General features: G+C 48.7%; 1 protein-coding gene across 3 annotated transcripts in view; it reads right to left on the reverse strand.

The window, feature by feature from the left end:
- Positions 1 to 1261: 1261 nt before the first annotated feature.
- Positions 1262 to 25258, reverse strand: part of LOC143808883 (uncharacterized) — a 145460-nt gene continuing 121463 nt past the window's right edge. For all 3 annotated transcript variants that reach the window (XM_077292052.1, XM_077292051.1, XM_077292053.1), the window contains 4 exons: positions 6001 to 6192; positions 5739 to 5903; positions 4462 to 4585; positions 1262 to 3988 (listed from right to left, as the gene is read on the reverse strand). In XM_077292052.1, the coding sequence (XP_077148167.1) occupies positions 2418 to 3988; positions 4462 to 4585; positions 5739 to 5903; positions 6001 to 6192 (2052 nt within the window). In that variant the 3' untranslated portion in view covers positions 1262 to 2417. The remainder of the gene's footprint in view (positions 3989 to 4461; positions 4586 to 5738; positions 5904 to 6000; positions 6193 to 25258) is intronic.

Here is a 25258-nt window from a genome sequence, read left to right on the forward strand (position 1 = left end):
GGGTCTCAGGGAAGCACGCAGGGAGCCCCCTCCCTGCGTGATGCTTCCCTATACCGCCAGAACACTGCGATCATGTTTGATCGCAGTGTGCCAGGAGTTAATGTGCCGGGGGCGGTCCGTGACCGCTCCTGGCACATAGTGCCGGATGTCAGCTGCAATAGTCAGCTGACACCCGGCCGTGATCCCCCCATGAGCGCGGCCGATCGCTATGACGTACTATCCTGTCCCTGGGAATTAAGTCCCAGGTCACCTTGACGGGATAGTACGTCAAATGGGATTAAGGGGTTAATCATAAGTAATGCAGTATTCTATGGGGTGCGAATCCTTCATCTATTCTGTTACGTATTCCACACATCAACCACAAGTCAAAACATGTTACTGTAATTAAAATAACAAGCAAACCACAGTGATTTCCTTGGAGAACAGCATCACTTACACACATGAAATCTCTTTTATACAGCATAACTGACCGGACTTGGCATACAATGCACCCGGACACAGAAAGCATCACCAGGAAGGTGCAGGTAAAATGTAAGAAAAAAATTACTCACCTTTCTGCTCGTAAGTGGCCGATTTATTTGTCTGTTTCTGGGAAACATCAATTGAAGTAGTCCGGATGGGAGTAGTTGTTGTCCAGTCCCTGTATAGCATGAATTTACTTCGGGTGCTACCGGCCCACTGGAATTGATGTCCAAGGCTGGATTAGAGGTGTTGTGATGAATGAGATCGGAGAATTAAGAAACAACACACATGGGGGTCTAGGAAAATATTCTGCTTTAACGGAATGCGAGCGGGGGTTAAATACACCCCTGATCAGAGAAGGCTTTATTCCAAAAAGCAAGCAACGGTTTCCTGGAATTTACACATTGATCTGTTTAGGGGTCTGGCTATGATGAGGTTTCTCAGGCACTTGTAATGTGTAGAGGGATCTGTGTAGAGATGTTACGTGATCGATTTAGAGCATAAAACGGAGACTGAGAAGACACAATAGAGACTAACTTCCCACAATACATACACACGTCTGATCCAGACATCGGACAGGAATAATGGCCGCTACAATGTTTATGAGTCACACCATTGGCTCATGTGGAGAATCCGCCATATGCACCGGCACACCGGCTCTTCACGATGCACAGGAACAGCACACGTACCTATAGAGCGCTCGTCTGAACGAGCCCTGGGGAAACTAATCACGGAGCCGTCAGGAGGACGGACACTCAGCTAATTACACAGGAAGAAGACAGACTGCAGCAGACATGGAGAAAGTCTTCAATGCTTTATTCCATAATGATTACAATATTGTTCTAATATCCATGATGGGGAGTGGGAAGGTTCACCCTGACGCATTTCTGGCGGACTACCCTTAGTCACAGAGTGTATCAGAGCATCATGGGATATACCATTTAAAGTAACAACCACCAATCAGGAGTACCACGGAAAACCACGTGGACATAGAAACTATAAGAATAAATGTAACAAAATACAATTAATACAGCGCTATATGGAACACGGACAAACTCATAACTAGAGAACAATATCAATACTACATGTCAGTAATTACACATAGTATTTCTATAAGTCATTCCTATGGGTCGCTTCGTGTCCAACCTAATCCCAGGCACCTTCCTCGGTAACAGTTTTTCCACCAGTCTCCTCCTCTATCTGGACGATTAACTCAATTCCAAAGATTGTGAGACTTTAGATGTTCCCATTATCTGTCTCCAGAAAATGTCTGCTTACCCCCGAATGTGTCCTGTTACTGGTAACGTTTGTAGATGTTCCAATATTCTTTTTTCAGTTTTCGGCTCGTACATCCCACATATTTAAAGTTGCATGAATTGCACTGTACAGTATACAACATAATTGGTGTTACAATTAATAAGGGAATTCATAGTCCAGATGTCATTGATTTTCTGTGTCTTCTGTGGAAATTGACACGTTACATTTAGTGCCTGCAGACTTGAGAAACCTTTGATGGAAAGCCAAGCTGTTCTATACTGTTCCCGATACATACTGGGGGACGGCATATTACCGAGGGGACGGCCTCTATTACAGACTCACTAAATCAACAGGAAGTGAGAGCTGCGGCTGACCGATCACTTCCTGTTATTTACTTATGTCTGAAGGTGGGGTACAGCGAAGCCGGCGCTGATTGGGCGCAGAACTCATGTGACGTAACAACCTCACCTGAGCCCAGGACCGAGAGCTCAGACACTGCTGAAATGTCGCTGACACGGGAGCTGGGTATTAATGTTATTTTAATGGTGGTAGCAAACATTCAGATTGAGATGGTGTTGTCCTATTAGTGGAAAACTTTAAATGTCTACACAACAATTGTAACGATCAAAACAAAATATATATATATATACTCTGTGTAAAACTGGAAAAAATGTAAATATTTATAACAATGTTTCATATTAAACTGCTCCGCCCTGCGTGTGACTTCTCTGATGACTATGAAGTTTGTCTTTGCTAATAAAGCATTTTCCACATTCGGAGCATGAGTACGGCTTCTCTACTTTGTAACTTCTCTGATGTTTCATCTGAAAAGATTTGTTTAAAGAAAAAGTTTCCACAGCATGAATTTTCTGATGTCTGAGAAGACTTGATTCATATATAAAACAGATCCCACATTCGTTACATGTAACTGGATTCTCTCCAGTGTGATCTTTTTGATGAGAACTTAGCAGGGCTTCAGTATTAAAACATTTTCCACATTCTGAGCATGAATACGGCTTTTCTTCTGTGTGAGTTTTCACATGAGTAATAAGACTTGATCTCTGCATAAAGAATTTTCCACATTCTGAACATGAATACGGCATCTTTCCTGTGTGACCCCTCTCATGTGCAATAAGACTTGATTTATATTTAAAACCTTTCTGACATACAGAACATGAATAAGGCCTCTCTCCTGTGTGAATTCTCTCATGTACAGTAAGACTTGATTTTGCTGCAAAACATTTCCCACATTTTGAACATGAATACGGCTTCACTCCTGTATGAGTTATCTGATGAGCTAAAACATTTGATTTTGTATTATACCATTTCCCACATTCCGAACATGAATACAGCTTCTCTCCTGTGTGAACACTTTTATGCTTATTAAGAGCCGATTTCCTTGGAAAACATTTCCCACATTCTGAACAAGCATGCGGCTTTACTCCTGTGTGAATTTTCTCATGTATATTAAGATTTGTTTTACGTGCAAAACGTTTCTGGCATACTGAACATGAATGCGGCTTCTCTCCTGTGTGAATTCTGTGATGTGCAACAAGATATGATTTTAAAATAAAACATTTTCCACATTCTGAACATGAAAACGGCCTTTTTCCTTTGTGAATTCTCTCATGTTTACCAAGACTTGATTTACCTTTAAAACATTTTCCACATTCTGAACATGAAAATGGCTTCTCTACTGTGTGAATTCTCTTATGTTTAGTAAGAAGATTTTTGCCTGAAAAACATTTTCCACATTCTGAACATAAATATGGCTTCTCTCCTGTGTGAATTCGTTCATGGTTAACAAGATCTAATTTACGATTAAAACCTTTTCCACATTCTGAACATGAAAACAGCTTCACTCCTGTGTGAATTCTCTCATGAGTAATAAGAATAACTTTGAGTGAAAAACATTTTCCACATTCTGAACATGAGTACGGCTTCTCTCCTGTGTGAATTCTCTCATGTCTAACAAGATCGGATTTACTTATAAAACATTTTCCACATTCTGAACATGAAAACGGCCTTTTTCCTTTGTGAATCCTCTCATGATTAACAAGGTTAGATTTTCGTGAAAAACATTTACCACATTCTGAACATGAATACGGCTTCTCTCTCGTGTGACTTTGCTCATATTTAACAAGATGGTCTTGATGTACATTAAGGGTAAAGAGGTTTTCCCCTGAGGACTGACTCATGATATCTTCATCTTTAACATTAAATTCTAGAGATAACACGACTTTTCCTTCAGGACGATCACTTGCATTTTCTGTTAGAAATAAAAACAGATTTCATGATTTTTTACAATTCCAACTTTAAATGTAAAGGTCCATCCATATCCCTCCTCTGATCCAGGTTGAAGGCTCTAAAAGAAATGCTATGGAATCCAAAGCACATTAGGGGCAAATACCCCAATTATCAGGGGGAAGAGAAGATGCAGAATATGGGATCCTCCAATGGTTCTTGCTTCCCCAGTAACTGTGTCTGAGATGTTCTCATCAGTCACAAGAGATAGCACATAAGAGAGTGCTGGACTTCCAGCCAAGCATCCCAAAGTAAACCTCCTTTGCTTCCATGATCATCATGAGTATACATTCAGACACGGGCGAATTCATGTTCCAACCAAATAATAATTATACTAACGGGCAATTGCAAACACATTTATGCACGGCCTGGGACAGTAGTGAGGCTGTATTATATCTGCCAGTGGCGACCACAGAAATAACTGAAGTCTCCTCTTACCTGGTGATACAAGAGGCCGATGCTCCTCCACCACAACGTCCTTATACTGCTCCCAGTGTCCTTCTATATAATCCCACTCCTCCATGGAGAAATAGAGAGCCATGTCCTGACACCTGAGAAGAACCTGACAACCAATGAGACTGACATCACCCAGAATCCTCCAGTGTATGCTGTATAATCTCCCAGCAGTCTCCTCTCCGCTCATCACCCAGAATCCTCCAGTGTATACTGTATAATCTTCCAGCAGTCTCCTCTCTGCTCATCACCCAGAATCCTCCAGTGTACACTGAATAATCTCCCAGCAGTCTCCTCTCATCACCCAAAATCCTCCAGTGTATACTGTATATTCTCCCAGCAGTCTCCTCATCACCCAGAATCCTCCAGTGTATACTGTATAATCTCCCAGCAGTCTCCTCATCACCCAGAATCTTCCAGTGTATACTGTATAATCTCCCAGCAGTCTCCACCCATCACCCAGAGTCCTCCAGTGTATACTGTATAATCTCCCAGCAGTCTCATCACCCAGAATCCCCCAGTGTATACTGTATAATCTCCCAGCAGTCTCCTCATCACCCAGAATCTTCCAGTGTATACTGTATAATCTCCCAGCAGTCTCCTCTCATCTCCCAGAATCCATCAGTGTATACTGTATAATCACCCAGCAGTCTCCTCATCACCCAGAATCCTCCAGTGTACACTGTATAATCTCCCAGCAGTCTCCGCTCATCACCCAGAATCCTCCAGTGTATACTGTATAATCTCCCAGCAGTCTCCACCCATCACCCAGAGTCCTCCAGTGTATACTGTATATTCTCCCAGCAGTCTCCTCTCATCACCCAGAATCCTCCAGTGTATACTGTATAATCTCCCAGCAGTCACCTCTCCGCTAATCACCCAGAATCCTCCAGTGTACACTGTATAATCTCCCAGCAGTCTCCTCTCATCACCCAGAATCTTCCAGTGTATACTGTATAATCTCCCAGCAGTCTCCACCCATCGCCCAGAATCCTCCAGTGTATACTGTATAATCTCCCAGCAGTCTCCTCTCATCACCCAGAATCCTCCAGAGTAATCTCCCAGCAGTCTCCTCCCATCACCCAGAATCCCCCAGTGGAATCTCCCAGCAGTCTCCTCTCCGCTCATCACCCAGAATCCCCCAGTATAATCTCCAAGCACTCAACTCTCCTCTCATCACCCAGAATCCTCCAGTGTTATCTCCCAGCAGTACCTCTCCGCTCATCACCCAGAATCCCCCAGTGTAATCTCCCAGCAGTCACCTCTCCGGTCAGCAGCTCAGTGATCTTGTTGGCCAGTTCTAGGACCTTCTTCTCAGGTGTCGGGGAGTGCAGGAGTTCTGTGATGGGGCTCTGGATCTTGCTCCGTCCTCCGGACATACAGGGGGTCACACGGTCACCGGACATCTTCTTCACCACCGTGTGTTCCTGTGTAGTGACAGACGCCGATCACCACAGATTCTATCCATCTTTACAGTCCTGTTATATTAATAGAGATCAGAGTGATCTCATGGGAGACTCTCACCTTTCCCTTTAACAAGTCGATTATCTCCAGGGCGAGGAGTAGTATTCTTGCAGTCATGTTGCTTTTGTCCTGGTCGCTCCTCGTTGGGTCATTTTTCATCCTGACGTCCTGGTACTGATCCTTCTGTCCTTCCATGTACGCCCACTCCTCCATGGAGAAATAGACAGCGGCATCCTGACACCTGACAGGAACCTGACAAACATACAGTTAGGAGCAGAAATCATTGGCCAGTGAGGAATCCTCGTGATTTCAGCTCTGCAGGTCGCTAGTTTGGATGTAAAGTGAAACAACGGAGATGTAATCGAAGTGGAGACGTTCAGGTTTATTTAAAGGGGAGGAAAAAAAAATCTAACGTGAAACGTTTAGGAATTACTGCCATCTTTCTACAAATCCTCATTTCAGGGGCTGAAAAGTAATTGGAAAAAAATCAACTTTATCATACAGAAAATGTTCATCTTGAATACACTGCTGAAATAAATAAACCCTTAACACAATATAACTCCAAGTCAACCACACTTCTGTGGAATCAACCTGTCCCGTTAAGAAGCAGCACAGATTGTGAATCCATTTCTCCTGCTGTTACATACCGTATTTTTCGGAATATAAGACGCACTTTTTCCCCCCAAAAAAAGGGGGGAAAATGGGGGGTGCGTCTTATATTCACAATGCAGGCTTACCGTGGACCGTGGCGGCAGAGGTGCGGTGGCAGAGGTGTGGCGGCAGAGGTGTGGAGATGAGGAGGCGCAGTGAGCGGGGTCCCTTTCCCCGGTGAGGTGATGCAGCAGCCCGGTAATGCAGCAGAGCCGGGTGAATCCTGTTGTTATCGGTGCGCGCGGCCATCTTCCTGAGGCCGCGCGTGCGCAGATGGAGGTCTCTGCTGCCCGGGGCTTCAGGAAAATGGCCGCGGGATGCCGCGCGTGCGCAGATGGGGATCGCAGCGGCCATTTTCCTGAGGCCGAGTTTGCATCTCGGCTTCAGGAAAATGGCCGCTGCGATCCCCATCTGCGCACGCGCGGCATCCCGCGGCCATTTTCCTGAAGCCCCGGGCAGCAGAGACCTCCATCTGAGCACGCGCGGCCTCAGGAAGATGGCCGCGCGCACCGATAACAACAGGATTCACCCGGCTCTGCTGCATTACCGGGCTGCTGCATCACCTCACCGGGGAAAGGGACCCCGCTCACTGCGCCTCCTCATCTCCACACCTCTGCCGCCGCACCTCTGCCGCCACGGTAAACAGGATTCACCCGGCTCTGCTGCATTACCGGGCTGCTGCATCACCTCACCGGGGAAAGGGACCCCTCTCATGCCATACCTCTCACTGTGCCTCCTCATCCCAGCACCTCTGTCGGTAACCACTGCTGCCACCCTCCCATGGACACCAGGCCGTGGCGTCGCCCACCTAAGCAGGAAGGGACCCTGCTCAGGTGCACGCCGTACCGCCTCAACCCACCTCTGCCGACACCATGCCTCCTGTGACCCTGCTCTGCCACCACCAGCCCTCAGGTAAGATACTGTAAATTCGGACAATAAGGGGGACCCCCATCTTATAAAAAATCTTTTTCTGCAATTTTCACCCCAAATTTGGGGTGCGTCTTATGGTCCGGTGCGTCTTATAGTCCGAAAAATACGGTAATTACATAGGTTGAAAAAACACCCCGTCCATCAGGTTCTCCCTTCCTCCACCAATTGTACATGTTGTCACTAATTTAACTATAACCCACAATGTTCTGTGTCTGGAGGAAATCATCCGGCCCTTGTATAAGAGCTGTTATAGTGTCGGCCATTACTACCTCTTGTGGTCGGCATTCCACAGTCTGACTGCTCTAACTGTAAAGAACCCTTTCCTATTTAATTGCCGAAATCACCTTTATTCCACCCATAATCTGTGCCCACAGGTCCTCTGTATGGTCTATAGAAGGAATAAGTCCTGTGCCGTCCTCTGTACTGACCACACACGTATTATACATGTAAACGAGATCTCCGAGACGTCTTTTTTCTAAGCTAAACAAGCCCAAGTTTTCCTACCTCTCATCATACGAGAGGCCTCGATCCCGTGTAATAGAGGAGAGGTCTCCGTCCCCTGTAATATAAGAGAGACCTCCGTCTTGTGTAATATAGGAGAGGCCTCTATCCCATGTTATATAGGAGAGGTCTCCATCCCTTGTAATAATCTAGTTGACACCTTTGAACTGACTAACTTTTGAATATCCTTTTTAAAATGAGATCCAAAAACTGGATCCCATAATCTAGATGTGGCCTCACCAGTGATACATAAAGAGGTAACAATGCGTTGGTATTGCCGGAATTTATTGCTCTCTTTGCAAATGGAACAGACAATAGGTGGAAATGATAGGCATTTAGCAAGACAACCCCTATAAAGGAGTTTTGCAGGGAGTGACCACAGACCATTTCTCTGTTCTCATCGTTTTTGGCTGTTTTGGTTACTTTTGATTTCCACAACCTACAGAAGTTGCCAGGTAGTCCAGCTAATCCAGGATGGCACATCAATGAGAGCTGTGGCAAGAAGTGTAGCTGTGTCTGGCAGCACAGTGTCCAGAACATGGAGCAGGTACTAGGAGACAGGCCAGTACACCAGGAGACATGGAGGGGCCCGTAAGAGGGCAACAACCCAGCAGCAGGACCACTACCTCCTCCTTTGTGCAAGGAGGAACAAAAGTAGTGCCAGAGCCCTGCAAAATTATTTAGAGCAGGCTGCTAACATCCATGCGTCTGCTCAAACTCTCAGAAACAGACTCCATGAGGGTGGTAAGAGGGCCTGACGTCCACAAGTGGGTGTTGTGCTTACAGCCCAACACTGTGCAGGGCGATTGCCATTTGCCAGAGAACACCAAGATTGGCAGATTTGACACTGGCGCCCTGTGCTCTTCACGGAGGAGAGCAGGTTCACACTGAGCATATGTGACAGATGTGAGTGTCTCAAGATGCCATGGAGAACGATGTGCTGCCTGCAACATCCTCCAGCATAGCCGGTTTGGCAGTGGGTCAGTAATGGTGTGGGGTGGCATTTCTTTGGAGGGCCGCACAACCCTCCATGTGCTGGCCACAGGTACGCGGACTACCATTATGTACTGGGATGAGATCTTCAGACCCATTGTGAGACCATATGCTGGTGCAGTCGGCCCTGGGTTCCTTCTGATGCAGGACAATGATTGGCCTCATGTGGCTGAAGTGTGTCAGCAGTTCCTGCATGATGAAGGCATTTGATGCTATGGACTAGCCTGCCCGTTACGGATACCTGAATCCAAATTGAACACATCTGGGATATTATGTCTTATTCCATCCACCAACGCCACCACAACATTCCGCCACAGACTGTCCAGGAGTTGACTGAAGCTTTAATCCAGGTCTGGGAAGAGATGACTTAGGAGAACATCCACTGCTTCATCAGACGCATGCCCAGGCATTGTAGTGAAGTTATACAGGCACGTGGAGGCCACACACACTACAGAGCATCATTTCCTTGTCTTGAGGCATTACCACTGAAGTTGGATCAGCCAATAATTTCATTTTCACTTTGATTTTGAGTATCATTCTAAATCCAGACCTCAATCATCATGTCATGATTAAGGGAGCTTAGTCTCCAGAAACGCGTTGAGATTCTTACCCATATGGTTCATGCTGAAGTTTGTATCCTCCATGTTTAAAGTTTGTTAATAAAGAAAACTCTTTTTTTATGGATTCGGTGAAGCTGGACATTCTCTTCTTTTTTGGTATTTTAGTGTACCCTTAACTTTTTGTGAGCAGTGTATATATCTCATGGGACTCTTCCCTTTACACTGATAGAGCACCTTAGACTCTGGACTTAGTGTTGCTTTGATTGAATATTACTCTATATCTACCTTCACTTCCTGACCAACTTGGGATGTAGACACCACCTCATGTTACTGTACAGTATCTCTAGGGGTGAGAGCAATGACAAAATGCAAAACTAACCAATACAACGAAAAATAGGATGGGAACAGAAAAATGGTCTGTGGTCACCCCCTGCTGATCCACTTCATTGTAGGTAATGTCTTGCTAATTGCTGATCATTTCTACCTGTTGTCTGCTCTGTGACAGCAGGATTTACACTTACCAACCCTGACTCTATTGTGGATATTCTACATATATTCTCTTCTCCTTTCCAATATGGAGTTTGAGCCAGTGTGCATGTGTTTTGTGTGACGGGGGCCTTCAGGAATGCCTTTGTGTAATGGACTTAGAGAAAACATAAGAAATTTGGATATATGAAAGATAAGGGGAGGAAACAGTTGGGTGTAGACAGAATCACCTTTAGCCTATGAGATGAATGTCTGCTAATGCCAGCACATCATTAGAGATAAGCTTAGACAATTAGATCGTTACAATGCATGAATACTAATAACCTATAAAACCCTGACCAATGTATGTCATAAAGAGAGATCTGCTTTGATTCTTAATGTATCAGGACGGCTCTTCCGTGCACATATATGAATTTCACAACCTGTGGCACAGGCACAACGATTCAGAACTTCCCACGTTACGCGGAGACGACAGCAGCACAACAGCAGGAGAAAGGGATTCACAATCAGGGTGGCTTCAGAACTGGACAGGTTGATTTCACTGGAGTGTGATTGACTTGGAGTCACATTGCGTAAAGTGGTCACTTTCTTTATTTTGAGCTATATACTGTATATATATATCTATCTCTCTCAAGAACAGTCGGGGCGTATCAAAAGAATTAGGACAGATGTCCATCTGTTGTCTGTGGCCTCTTGCCGACATGGTTAATTACCATGGTAGTATATAGCCGCAGACTGCTAGGATCAGAGAGATCCTGTATCCTGGTGTCGGCGGCTGCTGTCTGCAGGGGACTGGGCTCCGATACCGATATAATCAGATCAGTGCAGGCGCCAGGCACTTCAAAGCGTCCTGCTGCCAAGAGATGCCAGCGCCCGGCAGCAGTAATGTCATTTTGCTACGTCAGCACTCATGTCCTGCATGCACACATGTAGAAAGCGTGGCCAAATGGGAGCATGCCCCACAGAATTTAAATATCCAGCGACAGCACTCGCAGTCTCTTTCTGTTCTGCTTGCCCCTGCCTGACTTGCCGCTGTTCCCCCCTCTCCAGCCACAAGTGTCTTTTCCCCCTGCCTCACTCGCCTCTGTGTCCCTCTGCTGCACACGCCCACGTCCTCAGCCCTCTGTGTCTCCAGCTCTCTCCCTGGTCCCTCTGCTGCTGCCCTCCAAGTCCTCAGCCCTCTGTGTCTCCAGCTCTCTCCCTGGTCCCTCTGCTGCTGCCCTCCACGTCCTCAGCCCTCTGTGTCTCCAGCTCTCTCCCTGGTCCCTCTGCTGCTGCCCTCCAAGTCCTCAGCCCTCTGTGCCTCCAGCTTTCTCCCTGGTCCCTCTGCTGGTGCCCTCCACGTCCTCAGACCTCTGTGTCACCAGCTCTCTCCCTGGTCCCTCTGCTGCTGCCCTCCAAGTCCTCAGTCCTCTGTGTCTCCAGCTCTCTCCCTGGTCCCTCTGCTGCTGCCCTCCACGTCCTCAGCCCTCTGTCTCCAGCTCTCTCCCTGGTCACTCTGCTGCTACCCTCCACGTCCTCAGCCTTCTGTATCTCCAGCTCTCTCCCTGGTCCCTCTGCTGCTACCCTCCACGCCCTCAGCCCTCTGTGTCTCCAGCTCTCTCCCTGGACCCTCTGCTGCTGCCCTCCACGTCCTCAGCCCTCTGTGTCTCCAGCTCTCTCCCAGGATCCTCTGCTGCTACTTCCCTCCCCGTCCTCAGCCCTCTGTGTCTCCAGCTCTCTCCCTGGTCCCTCTGCTGCTGCCCTCCAAGTCCTCAGCCCTCTGTGTCTCCAGCTCTCTCCCTGGTCCCTCTGCTGCTGCCCTCCACGTCCTCAGCCCTCTGTGTCTCCAGCTCTCTCCCTGGTCCCTCTGCTGCTGCCCTCCAAGTCCTCAGCCCTCTGTGCCTCCAGCTTTCTCCCTGGTCCCTCTGCTGGTGCCCTCCACGTCCTCAGACCTCTGTGTCACCAGCTCTCTCCCTGGTCCCTCTGCTGCTGCCCTCCAAGTCCTCAGTCCTCTGTGTCTCCAGCTCTCTCCCTGGTCCCTCTGCTGCTGCCCTCCACGTCCTCAGCCCTCTGTCTCCAGCTCTCTCCCTGGTCCCTCTGCTGCTACCCTCCACGTCCTAAGCCCTCTGTCTCCAGCTCGCTCCCTGGTCCCTCTGCTGCTGCTTCCCTCCATGTCCTCAGCCCTCTGTGTCTCCAGCTCTCTCCCTGGTCCCTCTGCTGCTGCCCTCCACGTCCTCAGCCCTCTGTCTCCAGCTCTCTCCCTGGTCACTCTGCTGCTACCCTCCACGTCCTCAGCCTTCTGTATCTCCAGCTCTCTCCCTGGTCCCTCTGCTGCTACCCTCCACGCCCTCAGCCCTCTGTGTCTCCAGCTCTCTCCCTGGTCCCTCTGCTGCTGCTGCCCTCCACGGCCTCAGCCCTCTGTGTCTCCAGCTCTCTCCCTGGTCCCTCTGCCGCTGCTACCCTCCACGTCCTCAGCCCTGTGTCTCCAGCTCTCTCCCTGGTCCCTCTGCTGCTGCTACCCTCCACGTCCTCAGCCCTCTGTGTCTCCAGCTCTCTCCCTGGTCCCTCTGCTGCTGCTACCCTCCACGTCCTCAGCCCTCTGTGTCTCCAGCTCTCCCTGGTCCTTCTGCTGCTGCTACCCTCCACGTCTTCAGCCCTCTGTGTCTCCAGCTCTCTCCCTGGTCCCTCTGCTGCTGCCCTCCACGTCCTCAGCCCTCTGTCTCCAGCTCTCCCTGGTCCTTCTGCTGCTGCTACCCTCCACGTCCTCAGCCCTGTGTCTCCAGCTCTCTCCCTGGTCCCTCTGCTGCTGCTACCCTCCACGTCCTCAGCCCTCTGTGTCTCCAGCTCTCTCCCTGGTCCCTCTGCTGCTGCTACCCTCCACGTCCTCAGCCCTCTGTGTCTCCAGCTCTCCCTGGTCCTTCTGCTGCTGCTACCCTCCACGTCTTCAGCCCTCTGTGTCTCCAGCTCTCTCCCTGGTCCCTCTGCTGCTGCCCTCCACGTCCTCAGCCCTCTGTCTCCAGCTCTCCCTGGTCCTTCTGCTGCTGCTACCCTCCACGTCCTCAGCCCTGTGTCTCCAGCTCTCTCCCTGGTCCCTCTGCTGCTGCTACCCTCCACGTCCTCAGCCCTCTGTGTCTCCAGCTCTCTCCCTGGTCCCTCTGCTGCTACTTCCCTCCCCGTCCTCAGCCCTCTGTGTCTCTAGCTCTCCCTGGACCCTCTGCTGCTGCCCTCCACGTCCTCAGCCCTCTGTGTCTCCAGCTCTCTCCCAGGATCCTCTGCTGCTACTTCCCTCCCCGTCCTCAGCCCTCTGTGTCTCCAGCTCTCTCCCTGGTCCCTCTGCTGCTGCCCTCCACGTCCTCAGCCCTCTGTGCCTCCAGCTCTCTCCCTGGTCCCTCTGCTACTTCCCTCCACGTCCTAAGCCCTCTGTCTCCAGCTCTCTCCCTGGTCCCTCTGCTGCTGCCCTCCAAGTCCTCAGCCCTCAGTGTCTCCAGCTCTCTCCCTGGTCCCTCTGCTACTTCCCTCCACGTCCTCAGCCCTCTGTCTCCAGCTCTCTCCCTGGTCCCTCTGCTGCTGCCCTCCAAGTCCTCAGCCCTCTGTGTCTCCAGCTCTCTCCCTGGTCCCTCTGCTACTTCCCTCCACGTCCTCAGCCCTCTGTCTCCAGCTCTCTCCCTGGTCCCTCTGCTGCTGCCCTCCAAGTCCTCAGCCCTCAGTGTCTCCAGCTCTCTCCCTGGGCCCTCTGCTGCTTCCCTCCAAGTCCTCAGCCCTCTGTCTCCAGCTCTCACAACCCCCTAATGAAGCTGCTATGGAGCAGTGAAACGCGTGAGCCCCATCCTAATCGCATATTGCTTGGCATGATGGATCCCACACTTGTAGGTCTGCTATGTACCCTCCTTGTTTTCCCATCTGCTGGGTGCGAGTACTACTCATGATTATAAGGATGTGTTACATGTTGGAGTATCTGATACAGAACCTTACACTACAGACTTAGGGTACTGTCACACTGTGAAATTTCGATCGCTACGACGGTACGATTCGTGACGTTCTAGCGATATCGTTACGATATCGCAGTGTCTGACATGCAGCAGCGATCAGGGATCCTGCTGAGAATCGTACGTCGTAGCAGATCGTTTGGAACTTTCTTTCGTCGCTGGATCTCCCGCTGTCATCGCTGGATCGTTGTGTGTGACAGCGATCCAGCGATGCGTTCGCTGGTAACCAGGGTAAACATCGGGTAACTAAGCGCAGGGCCGCGCTTAGTAACCCGATGTTTACCGTGGTTACCAGCGTAAAAGTAAAAAAAAACAAACCGTACATGCTCACCATCTGATGTCTGTCAGGTCCCTTGCAGTCTGCTTCCCTCTCTGACTGTGAGCACCGGCCGGAAAGTGAGAGCAGATCACAGCGGTGACGTCAGCGCTGCGCTCTGCTCTCAGTGTATGGCCGGATCTGTCAGAGCAGGAAGCAGACTGCAAGGGACCTGACGGACATCAGATGGTGAGCATGTACGGTTTGTTTTTTTTTACTTTTACGCTGGTAACCAGGGTAAACATCGGGTTACTAAGCGCGGCCCTGCGCTTAGTTACCCGATGTTTACCCTGGTTACCAGCGAACCTCGGCATAGCTCCAGCGCCGTGAATGCAAAGTGTGACCGCAGTCTACGACGCTGGAGCGATATTCATACGACGCTGCGACGTCACGAATCGTGCCGTCGCAGCGATGGAAATTTCACAGTGTGACAGTACCCTAAGGGCTGCTTTTATTGATTACTTCATATCTACTTTAATCAGGTTACATGGTATGTGGTTATAAATTAGTGGCCCTTATTGTTATTGTTTAGGGGTTACCCAGTATGGGATACAGCTATTACCCTGTTCTGTTATATCCTTGTGCTACTGCTACATTATTCAATACAATTTGGGGGAAATCTGCTTTGTAATTGTTTTTATTGTACATGGTTGGTTTGTCTTCAATAAAAGCATATACTTTATACTACAGGTGTGCTTAGCACTAGGTAATGTCTTTGTAGTTGTTAAACATGAGAAATGCGGCTCGATGGGCGGAGATCTGGTGATGACTCGGCCATTGCAGAATGCTTCACTTTTTCACAGGACGTTTGGGTCACTGTTCATCTGTCCTGTGAAGCGCCGTCCAATCAACCTTTGGTTAGATCTGAGCAGAATGTATCGCCCTGTACACACAGGAATAATACGGCGGCTTCTGTCTTCAGTCACATCATCAATCACCACTAGTGACCCGGTGCCATTAGAAGCCATGCATGCCCTCGCCACCACACTGCTCCACCATGTGTTTGAGGATGTGCCGAGGATCTGGAGCCGCTCCAAGCCTTCTCCATACTTTCTTATTCCCAGCACTCTGGGACTTGTTGATCTTTGTATTGCTTTTCCCGAACTGGGCGACTTCTTTAGACTTTGTAAAAGAAAAAAAACAACAATCCAGCCTTCCTATATTTAAGGCTGATTAATGGTTGGCATCTTGTGGTGAACCTTCTATCTTTACCTTCCTGAAGTCTTCTCTTTATGGTAGACCATAGCCCCCGTCTCACATAGCGAGATCGCTGCTGAGTCACAAGTTTTGTGACGCAACAGCGACCTCAGTAGCGATCTCGCTATGTGTGACACGTACCAGCGATCAGGCCCCTGCTGTGAGATCGCTGGTCGTGTCGGAATGGCCTGGACCTTTTTTTGGTCGTTGAGGTCCCGCTGACATCGCTGAATCGGTGTGTGTGACACCGATCCAGCGATGTCTTCACTGGTAACCAGGGTAAACATCGGGTTACTAAGCGCAGGGCCGCGCTTAGTAACCCGATGTTTACCCTGGTTACCAGCGTAAATGTAAAAAAACCCCAAACACTACATACTCACCATCTGTTGCACGTCAGGTCCCTTGCCGTCTGCTTTCGGCTCTGACTGCCGCCGTAAAGTGAGAGAACAGCAGTGACGTCACCGCTGTGATCTGCTCTCACTGTACGGCGGCTCAGTCAGAGCAGGAAGCAGACGCCAAGGGACCTGACGGGCAACAGATGGTGAGTATGTACTGTTTGTTTTTTTTGGTAACCAGGGTAAACATCGGGTTACTAAGCGCGGCCCTGCGCTTAGTAACCCGATGTTTACCCTGGTTACCCGGGTGCTGCAGGGGGACTTCGGCATCGTTGAAGACAGTTTCAACGATGCCGAAGTCGTTCCCCTGATCGTTGGTCGCTGGAGAGAGCTGTCTGTGTGACAGCTCCTCAGCGACCACACAACGACCACACAGCGACGCTGCAGCGATCAGCATCGTTGTCTGTATCGCTGCAGCGTCGCTGTGTGAGACGGGGCCTTTAGATACGGAGACACCGACTTCCTGGAGAGTGATCTTCACTTGGGTGGGGGTTCAGAAGAGGCTTTCTTCACCGTGGGAAGTTATTCTGTGAACATCCACCACTGCTGTCTTCAATGAGTAACCAGCCCTTTTTGACTTCCCGAACTCATCAGTGCTCTCTTTTTATTTTGCAGAATATACCAAACTGTTGATTTGGCAGCTCCTAACATTTCTGCTTTCTCTTTCGCTTTGGATTTCTTCTTTTTTTCAGCCTAATGATAGTCTGTTTCTCTCCCATTGAGAGCTACTTTGACCGCATGTAGTGGGTTCACAGCAACAACTTCCAAATGCAAATACCACACCTGGAATCAGCTCCTATTTACCTGATTAATTGATGATGGACTAACAAGGGAAAAGCCTATAAGGGTACTGTCACACAGTGCAATTTTGATCGCTACGACGGTACGATCCGTGACGTTCTAGCGATATCGTTACAATATCGCAGTGTCTGACATGCAGCAGCAATCAGGGATCCTGCTGAGAATCGTACGTCGTAGCAGATCGTTTGGAACTTTCTTTCGTCGCTTGATCACCCGCTGACATCGCTAGATCGTTGTGTGTGACAGCGATCCAGCGATGTGTTCGCTTGTAACCAGGGTAAACATCGGGTAACTAAGCGCAGGGCCGCGCTTAGTAACCCGATGTTTACCCTGGTTACCAGCGTAAACGTAAAAAAACCAAACAGTACATACCCACATTCCGGTGTCTGTCCTCCGGCGTCTCAGCTTCTCTGCACTGTGAGCGCCGGCCAGCCAGAAAGCGAGCACAGCGGTGACGTCTGACGTCACCGCTCTGCTTTCCGGCCGCTGTGCTTACACAGTGCAGAGAAGCAGAACGCCGGGGGACAGACACTGGAATGTAAGTATGTACTGTTTGTTTTTTTTACGTTTACGCTGGTAACCAGGGTAAACATCGGGTTACTAAGCGCGGCCCTGCGCTTAGTAACCCGATGTTTACCCTGGTTACCCGGGGACTTCGGCATCGCTCCAGCGCCGTGATTGCAACGTGTGACCGCAGTCTACGACGCTGGAGCGATAATCATACGACGCTGCGACGTCACGGATCGTGCCGTCGTAGCGATCAAAAATGCACTGTGTGACAGTACCCTAAGGCCCATTAAAAAGATTTCAAGATTACTGTCCAATTACTTTTGGTCCCTTGAAAAAGAGAACTACATAGTAAAGAGGTATAATACCTAAACCCTTCCTGCAATTAGCATGTGAAGCCCTTCAAGTTAAAGCGGAGAATCTTGGTTATATTTTGGTTAACACCTACAATGCCAAAACTTGTGTAACTGTCCAAATAATTCTGTACCTAACTGTATACCAATATCACCCAGAATCCTCCAGTGTATACTGTATAATCTCCCAGCAGTCTCCTCTCATCACCCAGAATCCTCCAGTGTATACTGTATAATCTCCCAGCAGTCTCCTCATCACCCAGAATCCTCCAGTGTATACTGTATAATCTCCCAGCAGTCTCGCTCATCACCCAGAATCCTCCAGTGTATACTGTATAATCTCCCAGCAGTCTCCTCTCCTCACCCAGAATCCTCCAGTGTACACTGTATAATCTCCCAGCAGTCTCCTCATCACCCAGAATCCTCCAGTGTACACTGTATAATCTCCCAGCAGTCTCCTCATCACCCAGAATCCTCCAGTGTACACTGTATAATCTCCCAGCAGTCTCCTCTCATCACCCAGAATCCTCCAGTGTATACTGTATAATTACCCAGCAGTCTCCTCATCACCCAGAATCCTCCAGTGTATACTGTATAATCTCCCAACAGTCTCATCACCCAGAATCCTCCAGTGTAGTGTATAATCTCCAGGCAGTCTCCTCTCATCACCCAGAATCCTCCAGTGTATACTGTATAATCTCCCAGCAGTCTCCTCTCATCTCATCACCCAGAATCCTCCAGTGTAGTGTATAATCTCCAGGCAGTCTCCTCTCATCACCCAGAATCCTCCAGTGTATACTGTATAATCTCCCAGCAGTCTCCTCTCCGCTCATCACCCAGAATCCTCTAGTGTATACTGTATAATCTCCCAGCAGTCTCCTCTCATCACCCAGAATCCTCCAGTGTATACTGTATAATCTCCCAGCAGTCTCCTCTCATCACCCAGAATCCTCCAGTGTATACTGTATAATCTCCCAGCAGTCTCCTCTCATCACCCAGAATCCTCCAGTGTACACTGTATAATCTCCCAGCAGTCAACTCTCATCACCCAGAATCCTCCAGTGTATACTGTATAATCTCCCAGCAGTCTCCTCTCATCACCCAGAATCCTCCAGTGTATACTGTATAATCTCCCAGCAGTCTCCTCTCATCACCCAGAATCCTCCAGTGTACACTGAATAATCTCCCAGCAGTCTCCTCTCCTCACCCAGAATCCTCTAGTGTATACTGTATAATCTCCCAGCAGTCTCCTCTCATCACCCAGAATCCTCCAGTGTATACTGTATAATCTCCCAGCAGTCTCCTCTCATCACCCAGAATCCTCCAGTGTATACTGTATAATCTCCCAGCAGTCTCCTCTCATCACCCAGAATCCTCCAGTGTACACTGTATAATCTCCCAGCAGTCAACTCTCATCACCCAGAATCCTCCAGTGTATACTGTATAATCTCCCAGCAGTCTCCTCTCATCACCCAGAATCCTCCAGTGTACACTGTATAATCTCCCAGCAGTCAACTCTCATCACCCAGAATCCTCCAGTGTATACTGTATAATCTCCCAGCAGTCTCCTCTCATCACCCAGAATCCTCCAGTGTACACTGTATAATCTCCCAGCAGTCTCCTCTCCTCACCCAGAATCCTCCAGTGTATACTGTATAATCTCCCAGCAGTCTCCTCTCCTCTCATCACCCAGAATCCTCCAGTGTATACTGTATAATCTCCCAGCAGTCTCCTCTCATCACCCAGAATCCTCCAGTGTATACTGTATAATCTCCCAGCAGTTTCCTCTCATCACCCAGAATCCTCCAGTGTATACTGTATAATCTCCCAGCAGTCTCCTCTCCTCACCCAGAATCCTCCAGTGTATACTGTATAATCTCCCAGCAGTCTCCTCTCATCACCCAGAATCCTCCAGTGTATACTGTATAATCTCCCAGCAGTCTCCTCTCATCACCCAGAATCCTCCAGTGTATACTGTATAATCTCCCAGCAGTCTCCTCATCACCCAGAATCCTCCAGTGTATCTATATATATAATTGTCTAAGGGTTTTTCTGTCTGTCTGTCTGTCTGTCTGTCTGTCTGTCCTGGAAATCACTCCATATAAGGTATGGTCTACAAACAGGATACCTTATATGGAGTGGTCGGCGGTTTGTAGACCATACCTTATATGGAGTGGTCGGCGGTTTGTAGACCATACCTTATATGGAGTGGTCGGCGGTTTGTAGACCATACCTTATATGGAGTGGTCGGCGGTTTGTAGACCATACCTTATATGGAGTGGTCAACGGTTTGTCGGGCGGCCTCGACCAATCAGAGATGGGCACAGCATGGCGACGATGATGTCATAATGGTTGCCATGGCGACGATGATGTCATAAAGGTTGCCTCGACCAATCAGCGACGGGCACAGTCTGCCGCGAATCACATACTACGGGGACATGCATATTCTAGAATACCCGATGCATTAGAATCGGGCCACAGTCTAGTACTGTATAATCTCCCAGCAGTCTCCTCTCCTCTCATCACCCAGAATCCTCCAGTGTACACTGTATAATCTCCCAGCAGTCTCCTCTCCTGACCCAGAATCCTCCAGTGTATACTGTATAATGTCCCAGCAGTCTCCTCTCATCACCCAGAATCCTCCAGTGTACACTGTATAATCTCCCAGCAGTCTCCGCTCATCACCCAAAATCCTCCAGTGTATACTGTATAATCTCCCAGCAGTCTCCTCTCCTCACCCAGAATCCTCCAGTGTATTCTCTATAATCTCCCAGCAGTCTCCGCTCATCACCCAGAATCCTCCAGTGTATACTGTATAATCTCCCAGCAGTCTCCTCATCACCCAGAATCCTCCAGTGCATCTATATATATAATTGTCTAAGGGTTTTTCCGTCTGTCTGTCTGTCTGTCTGTCTGTCTGTCTGTCTGTCCTGGAAATCACTCCATATAAGGTATGGTCTACAAACAGGATACCTTATATGGAGTGGTCGGCGGTTTGTAGACCATACCTTATATGGAGTGGTCGGCGGTTTGTAGACCATACCTTATATGGAGTGGTCGGCGGTTTGTAGACCATACCTTATATGGAGTGGTCGGCGGTTTGTAGACCATACCTTATATGGAGTGGTCGACGGTTTGTCGGGCGGCCTCGACCAATCAGAGATGGGCACAGCATGGCGACGATGATGTCATAATGGTTGCCATGGCGACGATGATGTCATAAAGGTTGCCTCGACCAATCAGCGACGGGCACAGTCTGCCGCGAATCACATACTACGGGGACATGCATATTCTAGAATACCCGATGCATTAGAATCGGGCCACAGTCTAGTACTGTATAATCTCCCAGCAGTCTCCTCTCATCACCCAGAATCCTCCAGTGTATACTGTATAATCTCCCAGCAGTCTCCTCTCCTCACCCAGAATCCTCCAGTGTATACTGTATAATCTCCCAGCAGTCTCATCTCATCACCCAGAATCCTCCAGTGTACACTGTATAATCTCCCAGCAGTCTCCTCTCATCACCCAGAATCCTCCAGTGTAAACTGTATAATCTCCCAGCAGTCTCCTCTCATCACCCAGAATCCTCCAGTGTACACTGTATAATCACCCAGCAGTCTCCTCTCATCACCCAGAATCCTCCAGTGTATACTGTATAATCTCCCAGCAGTCTCCTCTCATCACCCAGAATCCTCCAGTGTATACTGTATAATCTCCCTGCAGTCTCTTCTCATCACCCAGAATCCTCCAGTGTATACTGTATAATGTCCCAGCAGTCTCCTCTCATCACCCAGAATCCTCCAGTGTATACTGTATAATCTCCCAGCAGTCTCCTCTCATCACCCAGAATCCTCCAGTGTATACTGTATAATCTCCCAGCAGTCTCCTCATCACCCAGAATCCTCCAGTGTATACTGTATAATCTCCCAGCAGTCTCCTCTCCTCTCATCACCCAGAATCCTCCAGTGTATACTGTATAATCTCCCAGCAGTCTCCTCTCATCACCCAGAATCCTCCAGTGTATACTGTATAATCTCCCAGCAGTCTCCTCTCCTCTCATCACCCAGAATCCTCCAGTGTATACTGTATAATCTCCCAGCAGTCTCCTCTCATCACCCAGAATCCTCCAGTGTACACTGTATAATCTCCCAGCAGTCTCCTCATCACCCAGAATCCTCCAGTGTATACTGTATAATCTCCCAGCAGTCTCCTCTCCTCTCATCACCCAGAATCCTCCAGTGCATACTGTATAATCTCCCAGCAGTCTCCTCTCATCACCCAGAATCCTCCAGTGTACACTGTATAATCTCCCAGCAGTCTCCTCATCACCCAGAATCCTACAGTGTACACTGTATAATCTCCCAGCAGTCTCCTCTCTGCTCATCACCCAGAATCCTCCAGTGTATACTGTATAATCTCCCAGCAGTCTCCTCTCCTCTCATCACCCAGAATCCTCCAGTGTATACTGTATAATCTCCCAGCAATCTCCTCTCATCACCCAGAATCCTCCAGTGTATACTGTATAATCTCCCAGCAGTCTCCTCTCATCACCCAGAATCGTCCAGTGTATACTGTATAATCTCCCAGCAGTCTCCTCATCACCCAGAATCCTCCAGTGTACACTGTATAATCTCCCAGCAGTCTCCTCTCTGCTCATCACCCAGAATCCTCCAGTGTATACTGTATAATCTCCCAGCAGTCACCTCTCATCACCCAGAATCCTCCAGTGTATACTGTATAATCTCCCAGCAGTCTCCTCCCATCACCCAGAATCCTCCAGTGTATACTGTATAATCTCCCAGCAGTCTCCTCTCCTGTCATCACCCAGAATCCTCCAGTGTATACTGTATAATCTCCCAGCAGTCTCCTCTCATCACCCAGAATCCTCCAGTGTATACTGTATAATCTCCCAGCAGTCTCCTCTCCTCACCCAGAATCCTCCAGTGTATACTGTATAATCTCCCAGCAGTCTCATCTCATCACCCAGAATCCTCCAGTGTACACTGTATAATCTCCCAGCAGTCTCCTCTCATCACCCAGAATCCTCCAGTGTAAACTGTATAATCTCCCAGCAGTCTCCTCTCATCACCCAGAATCCTCCAGTGTATACTGTATAATCTCCCTGCAGTCTCTTCTCATCACCCAGAATCCTCCAGTGTATACTGTATAATGTCCCAGCAGTCTCCTCTCATCACCCAGAATCCTCCAGTGTATACTGTATAATCTCCCAGCAGTCTCCTCTCATCACCCAGAATCCTCCAGTGTATACTGTATAATCTCCCAGCAGTCTCCTCATCACCCAGAATCCTCCAGTGTATACTGTATAATCTCCCAGCAGTCTCCTCTCCTCTCATCACCCAGAATCCTCCAGTGTATACTGTATAATCTCCCAGCAGTCTCCTCTCATCACCCAGAATCCTCCAGTGTATACTGTATAATCTCCCAGCAGTCTCCTCTCCTCTCATCACCCAGAATCCTCCAGTGTATACTGTATAATCTCCCAGCAGTCTCCTCTCATCACCCAGAATCCTCCAGTGTACACTGTATAATCTCCCAGCAGTCTCCTCATCACCCAGAATCCTCCAGTGTATACTGTATAATCTCCCAGCAGTCTCCTCTCCTCTCATCACCCAGAATCCTCCAGTGCATACTGTATAATCTCCCAGCAGTCTCCTTTCATCACCCAGAATCCTCCAGTGTACACTGTATAATCTCCCAGCAGTCTCATCACCCAGAATCCTACAGTGTACACTGTATAATCTCCCAGCAGTCTCCTCTCTGCTCATCACCCAGAATCCTCCAGTGTATACTGTATAATCTCCCAGCAGTCTCCTCTCCTCTCATCACCCAGAATCCTCCAGTGTATACTGTATAATCTCCCAGCAATCTCCTCTCATCACCCAGAATCCTCCAGTGTATACTGTATAATCTCCCAGCAGTCTCCTCTCATCACCCAGAATCCTCCAGTGTATACTGTATAATCTCCCAGCAGTCTCCTCATCACCCAGAATCCTCCAGTGTACACTGTATAATCTCCCAGCAGTCTCCTCTCTGCTCATCACCCAGAATCCTCCAGTGTATACTGTATAATCTCCCAGCAGTCACCTCTCATCACCCAGAATCCTCCAGTGTATACTGTATAATCTCCCAGCAGTCTCCTCCCATCACCCAGAATCCTCCAGTGTATACTGTATAATCTCCCAGCAGTCTCCTCTCCTGTCATCACCCAGAATCCTCCAGTGTATACTGTATAATCTCCCAGCAGTCTCCTCTCATCACCCAGAATCCTCCAGTGTATACTGTATAATCACCCAGCAGTCTCCTCTCATCACCCAGAATCCTCCAGTGTATACTGTATAATCACCCAGCAGTCTCCTCTCATCACCCAGAATCCTCCAGTGTATACTATATAATCTCCCAGCAGTCTCCTCTCATCACCCAGAATCCTCCAGTGTATACTGTTTAATCTCACTGCAGTCTCCTCTCATCACCCAGAATCCTCCAGTGTACACTGTATAATCTCCCAGCAGTCTCCTCTCATCACCCAGAATCCTCCAGTGTACACTGTATAATCTCCCAGCAGTCTCCTCTCATCACCCAGAATCCTCCAGTGTATACTGTATAATCTCCCAGCAGCCTCCTCTCATCACCCAGAATCCTCCAGTGTATACTGTATAATCTCCCAGCAGCCTCCTCTCATCACCCAGAATCCTCCAGTGTATACTGTATAATCTCCCAGCAGTCTCCTCTCATCACCCAGAATCCTCCAGTGTATACTGTATAATCTCCCAGCAGTCTCCTCTCATCTCCCAGAATCCTCCAGTGTATACTGTATAATCTCCCAGCAGTCTCCTCTCATCTCCCAGAATCCTCCAGAGTATACTGTATAATCACCCAGCAGTCTCCTCTCATCACCCAGAATCCTCCAGTGTACACTGTATAATCTCCCAGCAGTCTCCTCTCATCACCCAGAATCCTCCAGTGTACACTGTATAATCTCCCAGCAGTCTCCTCTCATCACCCAGAATCCTCCAGTGTATACTGTATAATCTCCCAGCAGTCTCCTCTCATCACCCAGAATCCTCCAGTGTATACTGTATAATCTCCCAGCAGTCTCCTCTCATCACCCAGAATCCTCCAGTGTATACTGTATAATCTCCCAGTAGTCTCCTCTCATCACCCAGAATCCTCCAGTGTATACTGTATAATCTCCCAGCAGTCTCCTCTCATCACCCAGAATCCTCCAGTGTATACTGTATAATCTCCCAGCAGTCTCCTCTCATCACCCAGAATCCTCCAGTGTATACTGTATAATCTCCCAGCAGTCTCCTCTCATCACCCAGAATCCTCCAGTGTATACTGTATAATCTCCCAGCAGTCTCCGCTCATCACCCAGAATCCTCCAGTGTATACTGTATAATCTCCCAGCAGTCTCCGCTCATCACCCAGAATCCTCCAGTGTATACTGTATAATCTCCCAGCAGTCTCCTCTCATCACCCAGAATCCTCCAGTGTATACTGTATAATCTCCCAGCAGTCTCCTCTCATCACCCAGAATCCTCCAGTGTACACTGTATAATCTCCCAGCAGTCTCCTCTCATCACCCAGAATCCCCCAGTGTATACTGTATAATCTCCCAGCAGCCTCCTCTCATCACCCA

This window comes from Ranitomeya variabilis, chromosome 2, assembly GCF_051348905.1.
Source record: "Ranitomeya variabilis isolate aRanVar5 chromosome 2, aRanVar5.hap1, whole genome shotgun sequence".
NCBI classification, from domain to species: domain Eukaryota; kingdom Metazoa; phylum Chordata; class Amphibia; order Anura; family Dendrobatidae; genus Ranitomeya; species Ranitomeya variabilis.